Source organism: Abrus precatorius, unplaced genomic scaffold (genome assembly GCF_003935025.1).
Source record: "Abrus precatorius isolate BTA unplaced genomic scaffold, Abrus_2018 Scaffold7, whole genome shotgun sequence".
NCBI classification, from domain to species: Eukaryota; Viridiplantae; Streptophyta; class Magnoliopsida; order Fabales; family Fabaceae; genus Abrus; species Abrus precatorius.
Genome location: NW_020874417.1, coordinates 21,841,937 through 21,869,416, shown reverse-complemented (window position 1 = coordinate 21,869,416; position 27,480 = coordinate 21,841,937). Strand labels below are relative to the sequence as shown.

The 27,480-nt window shown below is 36.2% G+C and overlaps 1 protein-coding gene and 1 non-coding gene across 2 annotated transcripts; both read right to left on the bottom strand.

The window, feature by feature from the left end:
• Positions 1 to 11,196: 11,196 nt before the first annotated feature.
• Positions 11,197 to 12,033, bottom strand: LOC113871615. The gene is made up of 3 exons (XM_027508711.1): positions 11,892 to 12,033; positions 11,473 to 11,657; positions 11,197 to 11,358 (listed from the first exon to the last, which is right to left on the bottom strand). The coding sequence occupies exons 1-3, from the start codon at positions 12,031 to 12,033 to the stop codon at positions 11,197 to 11,199; spliced, it is 489 nt and encodes a 162-aa protein (XP_027364512.1).
• Positions 12,034 to 23,448: 11,415 nt separating this feature from the next.
• Positions 23,449 to 23,555, bottom strand: LOC113873978. The gene has a single exon (XR_003506042.1). It is a non-coding gene; the product is annotated as a small nucleolar RNA R71 (small nucleolar RNA).
• Positions 23,556 to 27,480: the final 3,925 nt, after the last annotated feature.

The following is a 27,480-nucleotide window of genomic DNA, read 5'->3' as shown; positions in this document are numbered from 1 at the left end:
TCAAAATTTCTAACCTGAGTTGAATAGATGCAGATAGGCATTTCTCATGTCAATCTCTCTTTCCCATGTGGCATCTTCTACATTATTGTTCGAAGGGCAAGTGTACTCATCCAGAAGTAATAAAGGGTTCTTAAATTAAGTTCCCGAAATATCGTCCCACAAGGATTGATTTTCAATTACTAAGAATTTCCCAATTTAATTGTTTAAGCTTCAAAGATACAAGATTAATTAAAAATAAGAATTTATAAAATCAATTATAAAACTAAGAGCAAGGAATACAATGCACTTCTTGGTTAAACTTATCGGAGAGAAACCTAGGACATATGGGTTTTCTCATTCAATCCTTTATGTTATTTTTCTGTTTAACTCTAAATCCGATTTCCTTGTGATTACCAATCATTCATATGAATACTATTAATACCCAATGGTCATGCAATATTAATATTCTTTTCTCTAAATTAAAATCCCCAGTGGTCATGCAAGACATTAATTTAAGAAAGCTTTAGGAGCCTATGAACTTGTTAATTTAATAACGATTAGAAGAGAAAGATTGGTTTGGTCCACCTAATCTTTTGTCTCGTTTTACCCTATAAATCTATTAATTAACTGAGGTATGGTCGCCTGATGATATAATTAATTAGGATTTAGAAAGAAGCGTAATAGGATAAAATCTAATCACAAAACAGAAATCAAATTTAGATTTAAACATCAAAATTCCATAAATTCATGAACAATAGTTCTCATAGCCCTAGCTATGGACTTAGTTACTCATGCTAAAGAAAAGAATTAAAACAATCATAAACAAAGTCAGAATCAAAAGAAATAGCAAACTAGAGTATAAGATGTGCTCCCGGTCTTCAAGTACAATCGCTTGAAGCTCCAAGTCTCGCCAAGCATGTGCCAAGGATCCTGTACAAGAAAGACGAGATCAAATGTATTCTAGAGCCAAAGCCAAGATAAAAATGGTCCCTTTACGATGCCTGAGATCTTCCCTTTTATAGGATTTGAAAACCCTAAAAACTCTTCACAATTGGGCTTCCCGCAGATGAGCACAGCCGTGCAAGGCCTTAAGCACCACCGTGCATGGGCTCGAAGCACCCCCCGTGCTTATTGAATGGGTCTGGGCATGCTGACTATTATGAAGCTCTAATCTTTCATCAATTTAGGCCCATAATGCACCCAAAATCCACTTGCAACTTCTTTATACCAAACTGTACAATTAATATATAAATTAGTGTAAAACCTAAATAAAATAAAGGTCAAATATAAAGATATAGGCTGTAAAAGAGGGCCTAATTACAGACTTATCAACTCCCCCATACTTATCTGTTTGCTTGTCCTCAAGCAAAGTGCTGGTTAAGAGTAACATAATAACTTAAAACATAATACCACACAAGGAACCCGAGATGAGGAGATAAAGAGAGCAATAAGAGTAATATCACTGAGCATAAGCAATCAAAGGGATTCCCAATTAGAATCTTATATTTCTATACTTTTCACTCAAACATCAAACTGAGGTACTCTACTTTTCTCTCTCACTAAGGGACAAAATAAGATATCACTCAGTTCTCCTAAAGAGAAGTGTACTACCATAGGCTTGACTATAAACCGACTCTCCACTAAATAAATTAAATGCAAGTAAAAATCATGAGTTCTTTTTCAGGTTATAATGTGGCCAAGAGGTTATAATAATTAAGGTGAGATAAATGAAAGAAAGGGAATTTACAAAGGGGTAATAAATTATAAAAATTATAAACATCCCTTAAGTTTACAAATGAAGCTCTTGGAGTAATTTTTATATTTTTGTATGTGAACAATATCTTTACTCTTCTCTCCTTCAATCATATATAACCCTTTTTCTTTTCTTTTCTTTTCTTTTCTTTTTCTTTTTTTATTTTCTTGTTCATATTTTCTTTCTTTCTTTTTGCACATAAGAGATACAGTGGAGAATTTATCAAGCAATTCAACAACTCAATTGCTCCATTCATAAACTCAAGGTCATGAAAATATTTTTATAACTTTAATGTAAGGGACCAAGAAAATTAATAAAGCTCAAAGTGGGCAACTAGTTGTATCTCAAACATGCTGAAGGCCAAGAATAAAAATCCTATTATGCCTCAATCATATTAAAAACATGCAATTAAAAAGAGAAGTCTTAAGTCGGTTTCAAGTCAAGTTCTAGAGTGCAAATCTTAAGGAGATAATCACACAAAACAATGAGGAAAGGGGTACAATTAATTAAATTAAGATAAAAATCCCCTTTAAGGCTCAAAATTCACATATGTGGATTAAAATTTAATGTAGAGCATAAAAGTAAGGAACTTAGCTAATTATTAGTTTCCAAATGAAAGTATAATGCCAATAATAATCACTCAACATGCTCTTCTATCTTGAAAAATTGGGTTCCATAAGAGAAAAAGTTTTAAATTATCATAAAAAATAGCACAGGCACTTTACTCAATAACATGCAATAACAATCATATAATTAGGAACTACTCCTCTATACGTAAAGGAAAACATTGTCCTCAATGTTTGAAAGCAATCAAATTAAAAGCATGCTAAGAGGGCAATTGAATAAAAAGGAAAGAGGTTCCCTGATAATTCTTGGCGCGACGGCTTTGGGTGAGGGAGCATGGCCATGCTGAAATCTTGAGTACGCCCATGCTTATGATGTAAAGCTTTCTCTCATAACTACGACTGAATGGACGACCATGTATAGGATGAGCACGGGTGTGCTTCCAAATCAGAGCTCAAAAGTGTGGGAACAATCAACTCTGTTCTTGCAATCTCTCAATATGCTTATTCTTTATTCTAAAAATAAAATAACAATAGCAAAATTAAAATAAACAAAAAGAAATAAAATTTAAATAAAATAAAAGACACAGGTTGCCTTTTGGGAGCGTTTGTTTAACGTCACGAGCCTGACGTTCCTGTTAAATCATGGTGAGAAGAAGGCATGAGTCTCAAAGGTGACTCCCTTGATATGTAATTGTTTCCCAGCAGCTTTGCCTCCTCAACACCTATTACATTAGAAAAATTATTCATAAGATGGGAATTAGAATAAAGAGAAGAAAATTTAAGCTTTGAATTAAGAGGCTTATTAATGGATGGTTTAAGCTTTTGTCTTTTCTTCTTCTTATATTGCTTCGTCCTTGGCCTTCTTCTTGTGGTTCCATGCTTCACATAAATTGGAGAAAGAGCAACAACATCCACAGTGCTCACAAAGTGATAGGACTCTTCGCTAGAAGGGTACTTGAAAGAATTGAAAACTTGAAATACAACTTGTACGTTTATGATGGCCCTAACAGTGGCCAAGAACAGTCTCCCTAGTATGATGGGGACATCATCATCTTCCTTCATGTCAAGTACCACAAAATCAGTAGGAAATATAAGCTTTCCAACTTTTACAAGTACATTCTCCTTTATGCCTTTGGAGTATGTGATCGACCTATCTGCCAGCTGAAGTGACATGGAAGTCAGCTTAGGTTTATGCATTCTGAGCTTCCTGAAAACATTCCTAAATCACATAAAGGCTCATCAATATGAGTTTTTCTAATTGTGCAAGGAATAGTAAAACTCCCTGGGTCCTTAAGCTTAGGTGGAAGCTTTTTAAGGACTATAACTGAGCACTCCTAGGTGAGTTTCACAGTTTCATGTGCTCTCAGCTTTCTTTTATTGGTCAAAATCTCCTTTAAAAATTTAGCATATTTGGGAATTTTGGAGATAACATCAATGAAAGTTATATTAATGTGCACTTTGCCCAATAAGTCTAAGAACTTATGGAACTCTTCATCAGAAGGAGAGTGACCTTGCAGCCGCTGTGGGAAAGGTATCTTAGGCTCATAGGGCCTTGGTTGAAGAAGAGGCTCTTCGTTCTTTTATTTTTCAGGCTCCTCTCTTGAAGCACAGTCCTGCTCATAGTGATGCACGGGCAGCACGACCGTGCATTGATCACTGTCATGGGCGTGCTTGTATAAGCACGGTCATGCTTCTATTTTAGCATGGGTGTGCTCATCAGTGAGCACGGGCGTGCATGTAGAATCAGCATGGGCGTGCTTCTCAACAAGCATGGGCGTGCATGTGCCTCTGTTCTGCGATTCTTGTAATTTCTTCCCACTTCTAAGAGTGATGGCACTACATTGCTCCCTTAGATTAGACTCAGGCTGAGATGGCAGTGTTCCCATGACTCTTTGACTTAGAAGATTCATAATTAGCTCCAATTGTGAACTCATCTTAGAGGAGCTAGCTTGTATTTCAGATTTGACCTCTGCGAACCTCTTATCAGTTCTTTCAATATGTTGGTCCAACTTGGATTCAAGCTCTGTCATCCTCTTATCAGAGTAATGCACATATTGCATCATATGTTCTTGAAAGTTGGACTGAGATCTAGGAGCTTCTTTTCCTTCAGGTCTTGCTCCTTGACTTTGCACATGAGGAAGGCGATAAAAACTTGAATTTTGACTTCTAAAGCCATTCTCCCAAGAGTTAGGAGGATTACTCCTCAACCTTGAACTATGATTGCCTATGAAATTTGCCTCTTCTTGCCTAGATTCTGGGCTTGCAGGAGCTCTTACAGGTTGGTCTTAAGCCTTCATTAAAGATTCTAGTTGCTTTGCAAGGGCTGCCATTTGGTTCATTAGTAGGCTGCTGCTCTCTGCTTGGTAGACCAAAGCGGTCTCTTTCCTCTTAATGTCATAAGAGTTAGCAGTGTGCCACTGAGATAAAGTCATGGAAATGGAAGATCAATGGAAAGGAAGAGGAAGAATAACAATTCTGGACTCCAAAACACAAGAACAATGGAATGCAAGCTGGGCGTGACCACTATTGTTAGTGAAAGTGATCACTCCAGACATCAAAGAGAAATACACACTGGGCGTTAACACTTTTCCCAGTGAAAGTGAGTGTTCCAAAGAGTTACTCAGAAGAACAAGCTCTGCGTTAACACTCTTGCTGGCAAAACTGAGTGTTCCAGAGAAGGCAAAATTTCAGTGAGCTCTGCGTTAACACTCTTGCTGGCGTAAGTGAGTGTTCCGGAGAAGGCAAAATTTTAGCAAGCTCTGCGTTACCACTTTTACCAATGAAAGTGGATGTTCCAGAGAGGAGTGTATCAAGGCAAGTTGTGCATGGTCACTCTTGCTCTGCGTTGCAACTCTTACCAGCAAAAGTGATAGTTCTAGTTTCTAGAAACTACATGAGCCTCTGTATGGCCACTCTTATCAGCAAGAGTGATAACGCACAAAATCACGAATGTCTACAAATACCATAATGCTCAGATTTTTGGGGTCTTTTGTTCATTTTCTGTTTTTTTTAGTTAGATTATCGTTGAGAGAGAGAGTTAGAGAGAGGATTGGGGACAAATATCAAGCTCCAAGAAGAGAGATCGGATTAGGGATTGATGAAGATGGATCTTCTGAGTTCTTCTCCCTTCTTCTTCTTTCTCTTTCTTTGTTGCAATGTTTGCTTAATTCTTCATAGTTAGGAGTTTATGGATCTTGAATTGAGTTTTGCTTCTAAACTTTGAGTTCTTGGATTAATTGAGTTGTTAATTCTGCTTTCTATGTAATCTTTGAATAGAAATTCAATTGATTAATAACAGAGGAACTTTTACCAATGAGAATTGGAATTGATTCTCAGATTTGAATTAACTAGCAGAATTGGGGATTTCTTAGGGATAAGCAAACTTAATTCTGCAGTCCTATGGTTCTAATTCTTAATGCAACTTGAAATTGAACTTCACCTAAGGGATTAGGGTGGTTTAGTTTTGATTGTTAGGGTCAATGAGTTAAGGGATTAACCTTTGGCTATTAATATGTGAAACTGATTGTCAATTAACCAAGTACTTGAATGTTCAGAGGCATAATTGAATTGATATTGATATTCTTGTTAAATAAATTCCTAACTATCCTTCATTCATATCTCATCTCAAACAACTTTCATTCTCTGTTTTGCTGCAAGTTTAATTCTTTGTATTGTTCTGGTTTATTTCTTAGACATGTTACTATTCTTCCAAATTCGTATGACTCAAATAGTTCTTGCTATATGAAGTGGTAATTGAATTCCTCATTCCCTGTGAAGATGATACTTGGATCTTAATTTTACTCATTACTTACTGCAATTCCTAATTCACTTGCTAGTGTTTAGAATTGTAACAACAAGGAAGAAGTGGGTTCCTCAGCTTGCACCTCAAGAAGTGAGTCATATGTATATGTAATTCCTGCAACATGGTTAGCACATTCTGACTCTATAAAATCACAACCCAGGGGTACAACACCCGACAGTCCAGAATCAAACTCAGAATCAACATCATTAACATCAATATCAACAATATCAGATTTAGATCCAATGCATGTGGGAAAAGAGTGACAATCAGAAAAAACAGAATGCTTCCCAACATGTAAGGAATCAGAACCAACAATCATATCAAAAACAAAATCATCGATAACATCATCAAAGCAGTCAAGATCATCAAGTAGTTCGGCTCTAAAAGCAAAATGATCCTCAAATGGATATTTCATAGCATCAAGAATATTGAATCGAACTACTATATCACCAACTTCAATAGAAAGTGTACCACATGGACATCTATCTTAGTTCGAGTTGTTTTCAAAAATGGCCTGCCTAAAATGATTAGAACAGAACCATGGAAAAATCCCTCTTCCATATCCAAAATATAAAAATCAGCAGGAAAAATGAGTTCAGCAACTCGAACCAAGACATCCTCAACAAAACCTGTGGGGTGGGCAACACTTCTATTAGCCAACCGAATCACCACCCTAATAGGTTTCAGAGGTCCAAGAGAAAGAGAATACAAAATAGAAAGTGGCATCACATTTATGGAAGCTCCTAAGTCTAACATAGTATTCTCAAATTTGTTATTACCAATGATGCATGGAATACAAAAAGTGCTTGGGTCTTTACATTTTTCAGGGATCTGGGGAATGGATTTTCCTATCAAAGCGGACACATTTCTGCCCATGCTGACTCTTTCATTACCTTTGAGCTTTCTTTTGTGTGTGCATAGCTCCTTCAGGAATTTGGCATATCTGGGAATCTGTCTGATGGCATCAAGTAGAGGTATATTCACCTCCACTTTCTTGAAGGTATCAAGAATCTCTTTGTCCAACTCTTCCATCTTCTTACTCTGAATAGGCCTGGATGGGAATGGAAGAGGAATGTGGGGCTGCTGGTGTGGAGTGGACTGCACACTGGATGAAGATGCTTGAACTGCAGGAGTGCTCTCATCAATAACTGCCTCTAGAGACACAGATGTGGAAGGTGCAGATGGAAGACCAAGAGGTGGGACTGTGGAATCTAAAAAAGGTACATCAAGCTACTTCCTGGACCTCAAGGTGATGGCACTCACGTTCTTTGGATTCTGCATAGACTGGGATGGTAATCTGTCAGAAGTCTGTGCCTATGACTGATTAATCTGAGTAGCCAACTGCCCCATCTAACTAGTCAAACTCTGAATGGACTCTCTGGTCTCTTGCTGAAACTGCATGTTCTGTAATTTCATTTGCCTGACCAACTCCTCCAATGATGGTTCAGAAGAGGAGGGAGGAGTGGCTGCTGGAACATGTGTATCAGCTGCCTGCTGTCTGTGTGATGGTGGCACGTATCTGTTTGAACTTTGGCTCTGATATGGTGTTGGTGGTGCCTGCTGGTGGAATGGCTGCTGGAAAGGTGGCTAGTGAGGCTACTGGGAGGAATTAGACCATCTAAGATTAGGGTGATTCCTCCAGCCTAGATTGTACATGTTCAAGACAAGTCATAATTGTGCTGCTACTGCTGCTGAGGAGGTCTCTGAAAATATTTGCAGCATATGCCTCAGGATGATCACTGTCTGTGGATGACTGCAGTGAAGGGCAAAGATCAGTGTGATGGTCTTAGCAACATATGTCACAAACTCTAGCAACTGGGGAGGATTTCTTCTGAACTACGAGTTGAGTGACCAAATTCACCAAGGCATCAAGCTTCCCCTCTAATTTCTTCGTGTCGGCTGAGGCTGAAGCTAAAGCACTTCTGGCTCCCATATCATGAACCCCTCTCATAACTATGGCATCACTCTGTCTGGCACTAAACTGTTGAGAGTTAGAAGCCATCTTCTCAATTAGGTGTCTAGCTGTGGCTGGGATCATGTCTCCTAGCACTCCACCACTGGCAGCATCTATCATGTTGCACTCCATATGATGTAACCCCTCATAGAAGTACTGAAGCAGGAGCTGCTCTGAGATCTGATAGTGGGGGCCACTCACACATAGTTTCTTGAATCTCTCCTAGTACTCATATAGATTCTCCCCAAGGAGCTGTTTGATGCCTAATATGTCTTTTTTGATAGCTGTGGTTCTTGATGCAGGAAAGAACTTCTCTAGGAACACCCACTTCAGGTCATTCAAGCTGGTGATAGAGCCAAGTGCTAGGTAGTACAACCAATCCTTAGTGACCCCCTCTAGTGAATGTGGGAATGCCCTTAGATATATGTGATCCTCCTGGACATCTGGTGGTTTCATGGTTGAGCAGACTACATGAAATTCTTTTAGGTGTTTGTGCAGATCCTCACCTACAAGTCCATAAAACTTTGGCAAAAGATGGATCAATTCAGTCTTGAGAACATAGGGTACATCCTCATTAGGATATTGGATACACAGACTCTCATAGGTAAAGTCAGGTGCAGCCAACTCCCTAAGTGTCCTCTCACAAGGGGGAGGTTGAGCCATGTTCTCAAATATCAAAACAGATGTAGAATCAGATTCAACAACAACAGAATCAATGAGGTTCTCTAAAGGTGTGGACTCAAGGGATGAATGTCTATCAAGCCTAGCCTGCCTATGTAAGGTATGGTAGGTTTTATCAATCTCAGGGTCGAATGCATACAAGTTGTCAGAACTGCCTCTATTCATGCACTACACAGTAGAATCATATAATGAGTAAACAGTGGAAACTAGGGGTAAAAGTAGGAATGCAAGAAATTGCCATTTAAAAATTATGAGAAACTTTAGATGAGCCCCTAATATTAATAGAAGACTACACACAAAAATTCAGCTCAAAATAAATTCATTTGCTATTAAAATCAAAATGCAGATTAAATTGGCAAAACATCAATAAAATAATATTAATTTTTTTTCATTTTTTTTGTTTTGGATCATAATACAATCAAATTCTAAATACAACTAAAGGATAATGAAAAAAAGCTGAATCAACAGAGTTACAACTCAGAACAATTACAATTAACAGAATTAAATCACCTAAGCTAGAACTAGAACAACTATATGAGTTACACTAATCACAACTTCACTGCAAATTGATGTAGTGTTCCATTGCTTAAATGCTCAAGTGCTCAGAATTATGCAACCAGCACCCCGCAACCTTCAATTCAAACTCCCTGGAATGGCTACTTGCAATATGTAATGCGAATTTACAACTTGCACTGCAATGACTAACAACAAACCAAATTTTCAATGCACAAGTGATATGTAAACTCACACACACAACAACAACCTACTCAAACTAGAACAAGTGTTAATGTTATGTTTCATGCTACTCTTAAGTCTGCACAGAACATAATTCAATCACAGAGCAGAGCAAGGGATAATACCAGTAACACAGAACATGACAGTAACACTACAATTATTCCAAAAACAAACAAAGCAAGGCCAAATTGTTATTGTTGAGCTGTTCACACAAACTTATTTTATTTTATTTTTTGATTCAAAACATAATAGGTCCCCCAACAATAACAATCAGTACCTCAATCAAAATAGAATACGAAAACAATATGAAAACCTTTGACAAACCGATAATTTCCCGGTAACGGCGCCAAATTTTTTATGAGAGCCATACTCAATCAAAAATATTGCAATTGAATGCAGCTAGGGGTCGACCTAGATCGTCTCCCAAGGAATACCAGATTCAATCAAAGGTTCCCATGAACAAAGAAATTAAATTACCAACAGGGGGATTTTGCAAAAATCAAGTTCTTTCAGGAATTTTAACTAACACTTGCAGTAGAATAGAATAAAACACTATTAAAAAAGCAGGTTGATTTACCCAATCATAACTAATCAATTAAAAACCAAATACCAAGCTGAAGATTGGAAAAGAAAATCTGAAAAATAACAATAAAAATCCGAAACAAAAAATACATACTAAAGCATATCAAAGACCGAAATTGCATCCAACAAATTTGAAAAGAACCAAGAACCAAGAATAGCCAGCAAATTTCAAATTAAAATGAACAAGGAGCAGCAGATTCAACAAGCCAAGAGATTCAACAACAGATAGCAAAAATCAAAATGCAAGAAGGAGATTAACATCAATAGCTCAGCCACAAGAAGCATAAATCTAAACCATACTTGCAAAATCGAAAAAGAGAAGAGGAAGAAATAAACTCTAATTGGATAAATTGAAGAAGAACTAGCACATTTGTATTGAAAATCTTTGTAACCATGGCTGAAAGTGTAACAATCGGGCAGCACTGACCCAATTGGAATCCTCACACTCTCCAGCTCTCAAGGCACAAGAGAAGACTAAACTGAATTTTATGAATGAATAATGACTCATCATGTACACAAGATGTCTATTTATATCCTAAGGAAATAACCCTGCCAGCTAAGATACAAATATGACTTATTACAATTTTCCCCTCCTATAAATAAGGACTTGCCCTCAAGGTCTGTCTTGTCACCAAACAAAATCTGGATATGGTTGCTTTAGCAAATGAAGTTCCTTCCAGACAGCATCCTCTGGACTTGTAAACTTCCACTGCACCAAGACTTCTGTGACAGCCCTATTACCTTTTTTCTTCATTCACCTATCCAAGACTGCTAATGGTTGTGGTACCACATCACCTTCATCTGTAAAAAAAGGTAGTTCCTGTGAGACTGGATGAGGACCATGATGTGCTTTTAATAAGGAGACATGGAACACATCATGTATCTTAGTACCAGGTGGAAGTTCTAGTCTATAAGCAACCTGACCAATCCTTTCTAGTATTTTGAAAGGACCAAAATACCTAGCAGATAATTTATGAAAGGCTGTGTTGGATAAACTAAGCTGCTTGTAAGGTTGAATCTTTAGATACACTAGGTCTCCACATTGAAATTCCTTGTCCATTCTCTTTAGATCTGCATACTTCTTCATTCTGCTTTGCACCTTAGCTAAATTCTCTTGTAGGAGCCTAGCTATCTGCTGCCTTGTTCAGACTGTATAAGCCACAGCTTCTACCAGTGATTCACCTTGAATTGCAAGATTTGGCATTGGTGGAAGATAACCATATAGGGCCTCAAAAGATGTCAGGTTTATGGCTGTATGAAATTTGGTGTTATACCAATATTCAGCTGAAGATAAGTGCTCAGTCCACTTTTTTGGTAAATCCCTAGTCATGCATCTTAAGTAGCATTCCAAAGCCTTATTTAAGGCTTCAGTTTGTCCATCTGTTTGAGGATGGAAGGCTGTTTATCTGAGATGCTTGACCTCATGCTGTTGCATCAATTCTGTCCAAATATTACTCATGAAAACACTGTCTCTATCAGAGATAATTTTAGTAGGCCAACTGTGCAATTTATCCACATAATCTAGGAATATCTGCCCCACTTTTGCTGCTCCAAATGGATGTGCCAGAGGCAGAAAATGAGCATACTTAGTGTACCTATCACATACTACAAATATAACAGACATACCATATGATTTAGGAAGACCAACAATAAAATCCATTGAAATGGATTTCCAAGCCCTCTTAGGAATGGAAAGTGGTTGAAGTAGACCAGTAGGTAATTTGAGTAAAGGTTTATTTTTCTGACATATAGAACACTCTATCACCCATTTCTTGACTTCTTGTTGCAATCCCTTCCAATAAAACTATTCTTGAATCCTTTTGTAAGTGAGATTATCACCTGAATGTCCACCAGTTGGAGAATTATGATAGTGTTGAAGGATTTTCTTCCTGAAAGTTGGATCTGATCCAATTACTATTTTACCCCTTCTTCTTAAAAATGTGCCATCAAATGTGTATTGTTTGTAAGTTCCCTGATTCATTCTTGCTTTATCCACTATTTTCTGAAGTTTGGCATCATTCCTTCAAGAATTCTTAGCAGCCATTAGCAGTTCAGAAGTTACATGTAGGATCACAGCCAAGCTCCCTGGAAGTCGTCTTGATAATGCATCAGCTACTATATTTTTCTTGCCCTGCCTGTATTCTATGCTGAAGTCAAGTCCCATCAGCTTCTCTAGACCCCAATTCTGCATCAATGTTGTTGGAGGTTGCTCTAAAAGATGTTTCAAAGCCTTCTGATTAGTTTTAATAATGAAGTGTTGTCCCAAGAAATAATGTTGCCATTTCCTTACAGCAAATAGGATAGCATAGAACTCTTTCTCATAAGCTGAAAGAAGTTGGTACTTTGGCCCCACGGATTTGCTGATATAAGCTATGGGATGGCCTTTTTGAGTGAGGACTGCACCAATCCCTGCTCCTGAAGCATCTGTCTCTATTGTAAATGTTTCATGAAAGTTTGGCAAAGAAAGAACCAGAGTTGCAGTTAAGACTTCTTTTAATCTATAAAATGCATGGTTAACTTCTTCTGTCCATTTGAACTTAACATCTTTTTGCAGTAAATGATTCAGGGATTGAGCAATCTTGCGATAATTCTAAATAAACCGCCTATAGTACCCTGAAAGGCCTAAGAAACCTCTCAACTCGTTTACTGTCATAGGAATAGGCCACTGTTGAATGGCTTTAATTTTGTCTGGATCTGGATGTACTCCCTGAGCTGAGATCAAGTTACCCAAATAATCAATCCTTGTCTTTCTAAAACTACACTTTTTAAAATTAAGTGCCAAACTGTGGTCATTGAGAATCTGAAAAATGGTTGCAAGGCATGAGATGTGATCAGACCAAGATTTTGTGTACACCAATATATCATCAAAAGATACCAATATAAATTTCCTTAAGTGTTCTCTGAAAATATCATTCATCAAGTTTTGAAATGTAGCTGGTGTATTACTGAGGCCAAAGGGTAACACCACCCACTCATAATGTCCACTATGTGTCTTAAATGTTGTCTTGTGAATATCTGATTCTGCCATCCTGACGTAATGGTATCCACTCCTTAAATCCAGTTTAGAAAAGTAAGTGGCACCGTGTAGTTCATCTAATAGATCCTCTATTAATGGCATAGGGAATTTATTCTTTACTGTTAATGCATTAAGCTTCCTGAAATCAGTGCAACACCTCCATGATCCATCCTTCTTTTTCACTAACATCAATGGGGAAGCATAAGAACTGCCACTTTCCCTTATAAATCCAGTATGGAGTAAAGCTTTAACCTGCCTTTCTATTTCTTCCTTCTGAGCATGTGGGTATCTAAATGGTTTCAAACAAAATGGCTTGTCACTAGTTAAATAAAGCTGGTGATCATACCTTCTTTTAGGAGGTAAAGTGGTAGGCTCCTCGAACAAATGCTGATATGTGTGAAGAATCTGCTGTAATTCATTATCTTGGTGCGGAGTTAAGTGTTGTAGATCTCCAGGCAGCGCCTCTGAATAACAAACTGGTCCTTGAACAGCAAGCAACATGGGTTGATTCTGAACAAATTTAATTTTACCCTCCAGTTCCGTAACTGCAGTTGAAGGTTGTTCACCTTGGAGACAAACTGGTTTACCTTGATGTTGAAACCTCATGGTTAGTTGGGCACAATTCCAGCTGATTTCACCCAAGGTTTTGAACCTTTGCATTCCAAGAATAACTCCAAAAGTACTACTAAGGAAAATAAGAAAATCAGCATGAAAAACATGGTAATTGAATCTCCATTCCACATCTGCACAACTTCTGTTAATCACTAATTGTTTGTCTGATGCAATTAAAACTGAAAAATCTTGTATGCTTTGTGACTTTAATCCCAATTTCTTTACCCAGTTTGCACTGATGAAATCATGAGTGCTGCCAGTGTCCATTAGAAAAGGTACTGCCTGTTTCTTGATCAAACTCTTCATCTGCAAAGTGCTTCCACCAGCTATTCCTTGTAATGTGTTCAATGAGATATGGACATCTGTATCATTGATTATGCCCAAACTATGTTCTATCATTTCAGAATCCTGTTCCCCTTCAGAATCTAATGCCACTGTTAAATGTTCTTGAGCACTGAAAATAGCATTTAATTTGCCCCAAATTGTACATTTTTGTTTATGATCTCTCTCCCATTTCTCTCCACAAAATCGACAAAGTCCCTTGGAAATCCTCTCACTGATAAGTTTCTTTGAGGTCAAATTTGTTGAAGAGGATTTGTTATCAGTAATAGATTGTGAAACTGTTGGGCTATGAGATTGATTCTGTTGTAATGTAGTGATTGGATGGTTTCTAACATTAGAAGAAGAATTATACCATGATCTGGTGTGTCGCATTGAAGATTCTGAACTCACTGGTCCTGCTGGTGAGAATTTCTTTGCCATTTCATGAAGCACCTCCTCTTGCAACCTTGCAATTCGAATGGCTTCTTGAACTGTGGTTGGTCTGTGAATTTTGACTGATTTTTCCAATTCAAGATTAAGACCAGAAAGAAAGAAACTCAAAGCTAGATCTTCATTGACTGCAACTCTGGCCAATAATGTGTCAAATTTTTCAAGAAAATCGAGCAAAGGCCCATTTTGTTTCAATTTTGCCAATTCTGCAACCGGGTCATCAAAAGCTCCTGAGTCAAATCTGTTACCAGTGTCCAGAAGAATTTGTTGCCAAGAATTGCCTTTATTATTAATGTTCTGCATATAATGCCTTTGCCAAGCAAAAGCTTTACCATCCATAGAAAGTAACAACAATCGACTTCTTTGATTCTCGGGTGTGCCTTCCAATTCAAAGAATTGTTCAGCTTTGGCTTTCCAATCCCGAAAGTTTGAGCCATCAAAAGAAGGAAAAGGAAGCTGTGCACGTTCAATTACTGATCCTGTGTTCTCTGGAATTTCACTATGATTATCTTCTGTACTGATGATTTTCTTGCCCGCTGCTAAAGCAGTCACTACTGCTGTAAGACTTTCAATAGATTTCTGGACAGACTCGAATGATTTTTGCATAGTTTCTTGCTGATCAAAAAGATTCTTTTCAAAGAATTCCATGCGAGCGTCCAATTCTTTGGTGGTCACCATCGTTTCTAAGCTAAGACTGATACCAAATGTAACAATCGAGCAGCACTGACCCAATTGGAATACTCACACTCTCCAGCTCTCAAGGCACAAGAGAAGACTAAACTGAATTTTATGAATGAATAATGACTCATCATGTACACAAGATGTCTATTTATATCCTAAGGAAATAACCCTGCCAGCTAAGATACAAATATGACTTATTACATAAAGTCAATTTTTTTCTAAGAATAAAATTGTCCATTGCTAAAAAAAAGTCGAAGAAGAATTACGTAAGGTCGTCTCCTCCCTAATTAGGGTTGTTACACATCCGATTCTGGACTCCAATGATTAGATATTCTTGAAGCTTTCCTAATTGGGCCAGAAATTAATGAAATACATAACAAAACAAAGCCCAAAAATGGATAAATGCAGGGGCAGTTCCGTGGGTACTTTTCGAGCTCAAAAATAACCATCTTCGGCTTGGAATTTGATAAAGCATGTGAGAGAAACATTTGTAGCTCCATGTCTTATCTTTCCAACGCCCTTAGAATCACTCAATTCGGAGTCTTGTAGCTCCAGATATTGCTTTACAACAAGCAATGGTCAAACTACCAAAAAGAACAAAAATTGTTTAGTTTTGCAATTAATCCCTCAAGTTCAAAGACAGTTAACAAACATCATAATACCACAAAATTAAGCATAAATGTGAGAGTAATTAAGGCCATAATGATATGCATTACTATACTAAAATACGGCCTATCATCTAAGCATAGAAGGGAGAGTGTTGTAATAATACATAGTAAGAGCAGTTAAAAATAGGAATAAATCTGTAACTAGTTGTAAAATATTAGTTAATTAGTGAAAAATAGAGTTTTTGGCACCAATAAAATGGGTAAAACTGTTGGAAGTCAGAAGCTATATATAGAACCCATTGTACACTTTGAATGATGATGAAATATTTTGAGTTGAGTTTCCTCTATATTCTCTGCGAGAATTGTGAGTGAGTGAAGAATTCTGGTGAGTTCAATTGAATTTTGACATTGGTATCAAGAGGCTCGTTATGTTTTGGGACAATGGTGATGACTAAGGAACTTGAAGCGCGCATGGAATACTTTGAGAAATCGTTCATAGAGGCTCAAGAATCGACGAAAGAAATGCTAGATTTTTTCTAGAAATCAATCGACACTCTTGTTTCTTCAATTGCGGCATTTAATGGTGGGCAAAAGATCATACTTCCAGATGACGATGGTGGTGATTCTTCAAAATCTGTGATTGAAAGAGCACAAATCCAATTTCCTTCATTTAATGGCATGAAATTCCGCAAATGGAGGGCAAAGGTAGAACAATTCTTTGAGTTGGAACCCACACCAGTGAATCAATGTGGCAGATTGCTTCTATTATCAATGGATAGGAAGGCTTTTTCATGGCAACGCCATGACATGCAACAAACGTCTTTCAAAGACAAATCCTGGGAACAAATTCTTCAGGACGTGGCATACTGATTTGATGATAGTTCTTTTGATGATCCGGTAGCTGAGCTTTCATGACTTAAACAAGAAGGTGATTTGATGGATTATAGAAGTTAATGGGTTTGGATTTCAATATAGAATACAAAAAGGGAAAGGATAATCAAGTCGCTAATGCATTGTCTAGAATGGAGAGTAAGGGAAGCCTAACTGCCATTTTACACTTATCTACAGAACTAATGACCGAAGTTATTCACTCTTGGAAATCTGATACAAAATTACAAAAGCTAGTTGATAAATTGAGGTTAGTGCAAACAACCTCTAAAGCACTATACTTTTGAAAATGACATAATGAGAAGAAAGGGAAAAGTAGTGATTGGATGTCAGCCAAGTCTCAAGACAAGGATTCTCAATTTCTTTCATAGCTCAGCAATAGGAGGACATTCCGGTTCTGACCTAACTTATAGAAGAATTAAAGACCATTTCTATTGGAAGGGTTTACAACAGGAAGTTAAGAAATGGATCAAGGAGTGTGAGACATGTCAAAGGTTCAAATCAATAAATCAACTACGAGGAGGACTTTTACAACCATTGCTTATTCCTAAAAGGCGTGGAAGTCAATTTCCATGGACTTTATTACGGGCCTGCCTAAGTCTAACAAGATGAGTGTTATCTTAGTTGTCATAGATAGGCTAACTAAGTATGCTCATTTCATACCTTTAGGACATCCCTTTACAGCATCTAAAGTTACAGATTTATTCATGAGCACTGTGGTAAGGCATCATGGGTGGACAAAAGAGATAATTTCTGATAGGGATCCAATATTTTTGAGTAATTTCTAGGCAGGGTTGATGAAAGCACATGGGGTTCAATTGCTGAAGTCCACAACCTTCCACCCACAAACTGATGGACAGACTGAAAATCTCAATAAGTCCTTAGAAGCCTATTTAAGGTGTGCTACTGGTGACATGCCTAAACAATGGACCAACCACTTAGCCATGGCTGAATTGTAGTACAATACTAAGTTTCATACAGCAACTCATATGACACCATTTAAAGCACTATATGGCTATATCCCTATATTACCTAATTTAGTTAATAGTGGCAAAACCTTGGTTGAAGCTGTTAACTATGTGGTGAAGACCAGAGAAGAAATTGGCAAATTGCTATAGGAGAATCTCAGCAAGGAATACAGTTGTACATGCAGCATTTATTGGCAAACTCATACTTCCACAAGTTATCAGCCAAATATTATGGGCCTTACAAGGTGATGGAAAGAATAGGTAAGGTGGCATATAAATTGGAACTTCCAGCTGACACTAAGATCCATAATGTCTTTCGTATGTCACTATTAAAGAGAAATAATGGCAAACACACAGTTACTGCTCAGCTACCTCGGTTTAATGAAGATGGAGACTTACTACCTAAGCCGCTAGCTATATTGGATAGACGAATGAAATAGAAACACCATCAAGCTATTACTAAAGTACTTGTGCAATGGGAGGAAACAAATCCTGAAGATGCAACTTGGAGGAAGCTCTATGATTTACAAGGGCAATTCCCAAATTTTGAGTGGAGAGTAAGTGAAAGGACTTGAGGTCAAGCCCTTATTCAAAAGGGGGGAAATTGTTATAATACATAGTAAGAGCAGTTAAAAATAGGAATAAATTTGTAACTAGTTGTAAAATATTACTTAATTAGTGAAAATAGAGTTTTTGGCCCCAATAAAATGCGTAAAACCATTGAAGAATTCTAGTGAGAGTCTTACGGAAGGGAGAGAGGTGTCTCACGGTGAAGGAGGAAGAGAGAAGTTAGATTTCCACATTTCTCATGCATGCAAGGGCATCATGGACTTTTTACACTATTTAAAATATGAAAGAAAAACCTTGTTAGACCAAAATTCAGCTCTTAATAAGACTTGAACTTAGGTCCTCCAAGTTTAGGGTAAGACTAGCCTATCCACCACTATACCACCTTTGTTGGTGTGTAAGAAACTTGGAAATCAAATATAGTTAAAGGATATATAAATAATTCAAAATATTAAAAAATTTCATCTTTAAAAAATAAATCAAACATGTATTTAAAGATGAATTATTTTAACGAAATAAAAATAAATACTTTTATCTCAAAACTTCTTTAACCAAAATCTTGAAATTTTTTAAAATACATCAATTACTTTTGAAACAAATAAAATTGTACTAACACATATGAACATAGAGGGAGTAAAAATCAGGATGTTACAATCCTCACATGACATACTCTAAATCAGTCGAGTGTATAAGGTAAATATTATGTAAAATTTGAGAGGGATACTAACTAGCAAGTGCACTAGGTAGTTGTAGTAAGTAATAAATTTTGGAAATCAATATGAGCCCCAAGTATCGTCCACAAGGATCTGATTTTCAATTACCACTTCACAATTTAACAATTAGTTGAGCCATACAATTCATTTTGAAAGTTTGTAACATGTAAAAGTAAGAAATAAGAACAATAAAAGGTAATAAACTTGCTATAAAAATAGAGTACGAATTTTGTATTAAGAATGCTATATGGAAAATAGTTAGGAATCACTTCACTAGATTTTCAATTGCAATGTAATCATGTTCTGAACTCTTGAGAATTTTAATTGATTGATAATCAATTTCACTTCTTTAACCAAATGACAATTCCTTACCTCATTGATCCTAATACCTAATTAAACCTCCCTTATCCCTTAGGTGAAATTTAATCAAATACTGCATTAAGTTCTGAAAATTATAGGATTACTAGATCATGATACTTATTCCTAAGATCTCAATAACCTAGGCATATGATTCAAATATGAGAAATAAACTCAATTTCCATTGATGAAGATTCCTCTAAACTCAATTGAATGACGGATTAGTTCACAACTGCATTAAGAACAGAATCATATACTCAATTCAATTAAAATCTCAAGATCCAATCCATGATTACATCACAACATCAAATTTAGATCCATAGATCCCTAAACAAAAAGGTTTAGAACAACATTACAATAGAAGAAGGAGAAGTAAAAGAAGAAGACAAGAAGCAAAAGAACATATTCTAAGACCCAATCTTCACACTGATTCCTCTAGCAATGAAGCTTGAAAGTCGCTCCCAATCTCTCTCTCTCTCTCTCTCTCTGAATTCCCTTGGAAGTTAAAACAGTTACAAAGTGAAAAATAACAAAAATGAACCAAAATCCCCTTTTCTGAACCTCTAACTTCTATTTATAATATTTTTCCCGCCTTTTCCCTTTCCACACATTAATCTCTGAGAATTCTAGCATAAAAAGGTCTTCTAGAAGCTTCTCTAACTGAATTAGGAACTCAAATCACCCAAAGTTGACACTTAGAAGTGGTATTTAAAATTCTGTTACTTTTGCGTAAACACTTTAAGTGGTTGAAGTGTCTATGCGCAAGCGTTCTACATAGAAAGATCCTCACACATAGCTACTATCAGTGCTTGAAGTGGCTACGCGCTTACTGCATAGCTACTCTGAACACTTGAAGTGCTACTCTCTTGGTCTTCATGAATTTCCTTCTTCAAAGTGTTAACTCTATGTACTCAGAGTGATTACGCCCTACACATAACACTTGATTCTTCATCTTTTAAGATCAATTCCTCTACTTTCTTCACTTCAATCTTCAACTCAAACTCTCAGCTCAAGCTTCTGCACAAGGATTAAGTCATTTTATGTCAAATTATTCAGAATTGGACTAAAAATCTAAAAATGAAAACTATTTACACAATTATGAATATTGATGCAATTTTTATGATATTTCCAAATTTACTTAGCACTTTACTACTTATTTATTAACAAAAATATACTAAAAATTATGGTAAAATGTAGATTTATCAGTAAAGTGTCTCACTCAAAATACACAAACCCAAACTTTTGAAGTCAGGCATCCATGGTGCGATTGCAAAAGTGTGATCCTCGGTCACTGATCAATGCTTTAAGAAATCTAAACTTGCAAAATATATGTGACTTGACAAAATCTACAACAATACGAGTATTATCAGTACAAGTGGCCTTTGCCTCCACCCACTTGGAGACATAGTCCACTGCTAACAAAATATAAATAGCCAAATAAAATAAGAAAGGTGATAACTCTAAATTTTACAATGTTTTTAAGTAGTTTTTAATTTGAAAAGTGAAAACTGCACAAAAATATATCAATGTTGAATAAAGTCAATATTTGTCTTTAGCAACTCAAATTATGTGAATTTAATAAAATTCTAATGTAATTTTGTTGATTGAACTAGTTTTGTAGGAGATTCCAAGCTAAGAGTCTTGAGGATAAGGATTGAAAAAGAGAAAATAGAAGAAAGTGGCAACTCTGGATTAGATTTAGCGAAATGGAGCGAAAGTGTTCACTTTAACTGTTCAAAGTGAACACTCTAGAGGTATAAATTCAAGTGAAGCCTAAGCATAAACACTTTAAGTGTTCAAAGTGAACACTCCAAAGTTGAAAACTCAAGTGAAGATTGCGTGTTAACACTCTGAACACTCAAAGTGAACATTTAAGTTGCATGTAAACACTCTGAACACTCAAAGTGAACACTTCAACTGCGCATAAAAACTTTGAACACTCAAAGTGAACACTTGAGAGGTAAAATCCAGGAAAGAAGGTTGCGTTTGTACACTTTAAAAGTTTGAAGTGTAAACGCACATGACAAAAATTTAAGAACCACTTTAAGTATTCACTTTAAGCATTTAAAGTGGTCAACTCAGCCTAGGAAGGTTCTAGAAGACCTTCTATGTGTACAATTTAACCATTCAAAGTGTACACATCAAAAAGGCAGGAAAAGTTATAAAATGTCAGAAGTTCAAATGTTTTGGAATCTTTTCTCATTTTTTTCATTTCTACACCTTAGGAGAGTTAAAGACGGAGATTGGGGGCGAGTTCCAAGCTCTGGAGCTTGAGGAATTAGGCTGAGGATTAGATTTATGAAGAAATTCTGCAACTCCTCTTCTTTTACTCTTTCTTTATTTTTTTCTTTTAAGAACATGTTCTGATTTCTTTTTGTTAAGGATTGATGGATCCGACTTTGATATTGTAAATTGATTGTGGATCTAGAATTTAAGACTTTGATTGTATTGAACATTTAATTCTATCCTTAATGTAATTCTTGGATTAGCTATTCAATTGAATTGAACCAAGAGGATTTTTATTAATGAAAGTTGAGTTAATTTCTCATGTCTGAATTGAATGTCAAGATTATGGATATCTTAGAGATAAGAATTCATAATCTTGTGATCTTTTAATTTCTAATGCTTAAAGCAATGTTTGACATCTCAGGAATTAGGGTAGTTAATTGAATATTAGGATCAATAAGTCAAGGAATTGAACTTTGATTAATCTAGTGAAATTGATCATTAATCAATTAAGGAACTTAGAGTTCAGATCCACTTCAGTTTTGCAATTGATAAAGAGGTGAAATTATTCCTAACTTTATTCACATATCATCTTATTTCTAAACTCTATACTTTGTCTTACCGAACCTTTGCATTTTACTGCACTTGTTACTTCAATTGTGTTAAATGATTTAAAATCTCTCCAAATTCGTTTAGCTCAACTACTTATTGATTTCTAAAGTGGTAATTGATAGAACTAATCCCTGAGGATGATGCTTGGGACTCAAATGAATTACAAATTTTATTACTTTCTACAACTACCTAGTACACTTACTAGTTAGTGTTCTTTGAGCTTTTTGACAAGTTTTTGGCACCGTTGCTAGGGATATCATTAGTAGTAGAAAGATAGCTAGATTGAGCATTTCTTTTTGTTGTTTTACTTTCTAATTTTTTTGCATAATTTTTTTCCTGCATTTTGTGTAGTTTTTTGCATAATTGTCTATTGATTTTTGCATGAGTTATTTTGCATTTTTCTGCATGTCTGTTTAGTTTTTATGCATAATTCAATTTTGTTTCTACATTGTGTTGTTTTATTGCATAGATTCTGCATTATTTTCTACTGTTTGCTACATAAATTTTCTGTATTCTTCTACATTTTTTTGCATATTTTTGTTTTTCATTTTTCTACGTAATTGTAATTTTCAGTTTGTATTATTTTCTATGTTTCCTGCATGTTCTGTTTTGTATTTTTCTGCATCATTTTCTGTTGAATTCTTAATGATTCTATTTTGTATTTTTTTGCATAACTGTCTAATTTTTCTGCATAATTCATTTTGTTTCTGCATTTAGTTGTACTTTTCTGCAATATTTTGCAATAATTTTTTGCGTAATTCATTTTTACTTCTCCATAATTTTCTAGCTTCATCTATATTTTGTTTATTTTCTTTTTGTATACAAGGAAAAACCAAAAATAAAGTTACTCTATTGTTTGATCTAGATACAAACAAGGCTCTTAAGCAGTTGAAGAGTGAAGCAAAGTAAAGGAAGTTGCAAAAGAAAGTGCAAAAGACAACATCCATTTCTGAAAAACTAAATGTGAATTAAACACTAACAAAAGAGAACAATATAGTTGAAAACAACAGGACAAGGACTTTTGGAGATTATCCCATTCCAACTATGCAGGGTTACAATTTGAGTATTGTTAGACCAACAATTGAAGCCAATAATTTTGATATCAAACCTTCATTGGTGAAATTGATACAACAAGATCAGTTCTCTGGAAATGTTTTAGATGATCTTAATCTGCATCTCTATAATTTTCTGTAGCTATGTGACACTATTTGTATCAATGGTGTAAGTGAAAATGCTATCCGCTTGAGATTATTTCCCTTCTCTCTAAGGGACAAGGATATATATTGGCTTGAATCTCAACCACAAAGAAGCATCACTACATGGACAGATCTTGTGAACAAGTTCCTGACCAAATATTTTCCTCCTTCAAAGGCTGCTAAACTAAGAGGAGAGATCACCTCATTTGTGCAGCAGGAAGAAGAGTCCTTACATGAAGTGTGGGAGAGGTATAAAGAACTTCTTAAAAGATGTCCTCACCACTGTATTCCATAGTGGATGCAGTTGGAAACTTTTTACAATGTTATGAATGTTTTCTTAAGAACCATGGTAGATGCAAAAGTAGAAGGTACATTGAATACTAAAACTCTAGAGGAAGCTCAACAATTAATTGACATGATGGCAACTAGCATGTATTAGAATTTCAATGAGAAACATGTTGCAAGTAAGGAAGCATTTAAAGCGAAAGCGCTTGAGACTTTGATCACCCAAAATCATATTCAAAATCAATTGCTTTTTGAACAACTTGTAGCCTTTACTCAGCAAATTAATACTTTTTCAGATGGAGCTGCAAAAACAAACTACTTGATATGTGATTTTTGTGGAGGAAATTATATGAAAGGAGCATGTGATATAATTACACAAGAACCGTAAGAGCAGATTAATTACATGGTGATGAATCCACATTTTATTGGATTTTTACTTGTCTTTTTAGTGTCCCTTGATAGAAAAAGTAGACTTAGAAAGTGTAAATAACATAAAAACATCATTTTGGTCAAATATCATAGGTTTCTTAATTTTTGGTTAATTTGTATTGATTTACATAGTTATAATTTGCAATTTTAATTATTTGAATAATTGTGCAGGAATTTCTAGGCTTATTCCTTGGATTTCTAGCCTTTGAGAAAATTTGATTTGAAAGTGACCACTTAGGATTCTATAGTGGACACTACAGCAAGCTAGAATCAGAGCATAGACCAAAGTGATCACTTTCGGAGCCATAGTGGACACTACAGAGACCCCAGTCTAAAGAGGCGTGGTGTAACGCCCCGAATTTTGATAATATTAATCATTATTGTTGATGTAGATAGATATGTGAGTACTTATATGAAAATGAACGTTGGAATGTGCACTCGAGTGCGAAATGATGGAATGCGAATGGCATTTTAATGTGTGGTAGTAATGTATGAGTATATATATATGTGTATATGAATGAATACGAGAATGTTATGCAGGTATGACTGAACTGAGCTGGAAAGAATAGGCTAAGTAGCTGGTGCAGAGTGTTCTCGTTGCAGCGAGAGTGCCCTAGGAAGAAGAGGGCTAAACTATCGCCTTCTCACTGTAGCGAGATGTGTCTTGCTGTGGCGAGAGAGCGACAGTGGGGACTGCATTTCTGGGTGTAGACTCGCTGTAGCGAGAGAGCGACAGTGGGGACTGTATTTCTGGGTGTAGACTCGCTGTAGCGAGATTTTGCAAAAACCAGGGTGCAATTTCGTCAGAGATTTTTGCTGTGGCTGCAGCGAGAATTTCTCGCTGTAGCAAAAGTGTCGCTATCTGAGGGGTTTTAAAAGAGGGCTTAGGGATTTGAAGGTTATTTCTCAAATCCTCTCCCTAATCCCTTCGATTCTCTTGACCCTAAACCCTTTTCCCACCGATTGATTGCCTCCAAAGCCGTTTGTGAGCGAGATTGGAACTCAGATTCGTGTGGAGAATGCTTGGAGGTGAGTTTTAAGGGTTAGGATTTCATTTTTCCTCCCCTTTCTCTGTTTTGGGTGATTTCAAGGGTTCTCATGAAATTAACCGTGTGTGTAGACTGAAATTTGTGGGGAGAACATTGTCCAAGATTGAATCCAAGTGTGGGTCTTCAATCCGAGGTAAGAGGGGACTCTACCCTACTCTTTTTACGTGTAATTAACTGCAAAATTGATTGAATATGAATATGTGGCTGAGTTGGAGGGTAGAAAATGTATAGGAAAGGGAAATGGTCGTAGAAGGTGATGAGGGCCATGTGCCGGGGCTTGTGAATATTATGTGTGTGGATGAGAATATGAGTATTTGATGAAATTTGTTGTGTTTGATGATGTGTGAACAAGTGTAGGCTGAGTGCCGTATAATAGAACCGAATATGGGCTACGTGCCGTGAATTGTGACTGAACATAGGCTAGGTGTCATATGGTATGACATGACTGTGGATAAATTATTGTGTGTTATGGATAATGGTAAGCTATTTGCCATGTTTAATAAATGAATGTGGGCCAAGAGCCGTTTATTATGAAATAAAGTGAATGGGGCGGGTAACTGTCGGTATAAACGCTGAGAATGGGGCAAGTTGTCACCGGTATAAATACTGAGAATGGGGCGAGTTGTCGCCGGTTTAAACACTAAGGATGGGGCGAGTTGTCGCCAGTATAAATACTGTGAAGAGGGGCGAGTAATCACCGACGTAATGTGCTGTGAGAGGGGCGTGCTAACTCTGGTGGAATATGTTGTGAATGATGAGTATGAACTGCTGTAGGTGCAGTAAGTGCATCAATATTTTAATTGAAACAAATTGTACTGAAATGCTGCTTGTGAATGTACTATCTACTTGCTGAATATATTCAAATGGTTTGAAGGTGAGACTCTATGTTTGATTGTATTTGGTAGTGTAGAGTACTCACCCTTACATTCATTTTTCAGGTAGTCAAGACGATCAGCACCAAACACAGTAAAGGGACGGATGAACTGCTATAGGGCTTAGGATAATATTTGAAATTTGTTGTATTTGAACTAGCCCTGTAGCAGTTGTTTGATATGATCTTGTAATCCTTCCTTATTTTTGAAATATTTTATAGAAATTTATTATTCAAATTTTGCGAAATTGTTATCTATTTGAAATTAAATTTAAGGTGTTACACGTTGCGAGTAGCCACTCTGGTCCCATAGTGGACACTCCAGAGAAGGCAAAAAATGACCCAGACTTGCGCGTAGCTACTATGACTTTCATAGTAGCTACTATGGGCAATGACCACTGCACTACAAATAGAATTTTCATACTTTTAGATTTTTTACCATTTTGGGAACGCTTGCAGAGCTTAGGTCAGCCTTGAGTGACAGCCAAGGACCTAACCTAGGGTTTGATTTCCATTTTCTTCCTATTTTTCTTTAATTCTTGCATTGATATTAGTGATTTCCTTCTATTTTCATTTGATAATTGTAAGACCCATCCTCATGGAAGGCTAAACCCCTTTGTAATCCCTAGAGAGTTCATTTAGACTCTTGAATTCCTGGGTTTGAATGTTAATATTATTCTTTTTCTTCCATGAATTTCTTCTTCTCAAACTCTTGAATTAAATTAATGGTTGAATGAGGGGGGGCATTACCTAATGAACCCTAATTCGTTTTAATGAAATTCTAAACTTGAATTGCTTAATTCTAGTTTAATTCTAAGATTGCATAATTTTGGAATGAGAAATTAGAGTTCATTGAATTGCTTAATTCATATGAAAGCAAAAGGTTGATTTTTGCTTATTAAATTAACCTAATTCTGGGAGGAAAGGAAGGTTATTAAATCTTGAGAGGAATAGGGATAGAGTCCACATGAATGAACTAGGGATTATCACTTTTTATTGATTGAACATTATAATTTTGTTTCTTATTCTTCATATTAATTTTAGAATCAACAAACCCCCCTTTTTAATTGCTTTCATAGTGAATGTTTATAACATGTTTAATGTATATTTTCAACCAAAGTCATCGGAAACAACTTAGGTTTGCTTCCTAGACTACATACAAATTTCTTCATATTTTAATGAGGATTAGCGACAAATGTTTATGCAAAACATCTCGATCATCACATGGGTTATTTTCATAAGTCTCAACCTCCATTTCATTTTGATTTTCAACATCAAGCCAATAGGAGTCAACCACATTATTAGTAGAATCAACAAAGTCCTGCATCAAAAAGTAGTACTGCAGCAACATCATTGTCCAATGCCAATTTTCAGCCTCCATAATCATATTGTCAAGCTTCTTCATCTCAACCTCCAAAAGAACCACAATTTTCAAAACCTCTGTCTGAGAGGATGAATGAAATGGAGGAAACATTGCTACAATTTATGGAAGTTACACAGGGAAGATGGTAGATTCTCTAACAATACTATTGTGAATCCGAGGGAGAAATGCCATGCTGTCATAATAAGAAGTGAAGCA

Bases quoted from the DNA above. Each gene is read 5' to 3' on its own strand.
- LOC113871615 (XM_027508711.1), bottom strand. From the start codon at position 12,033: ATGAATCAGGGAACTTACAAACAATACACATTTGATGGCACATTTTTA. The intron at 11,658-11,891 runs GTGATAATCTCA...TTATATTTGTAG, and splicing joins TCCAACTGGTGGACATTCAG to TATGTGATAGGTACACTAAG. The intron at 11,359-11,472 runs GTCAAGCATCTC...TTACCAAAAAAG, and splicing joins AATTGATGCAACAGCATGAG to TGGACTGAGCACTTATCTTC.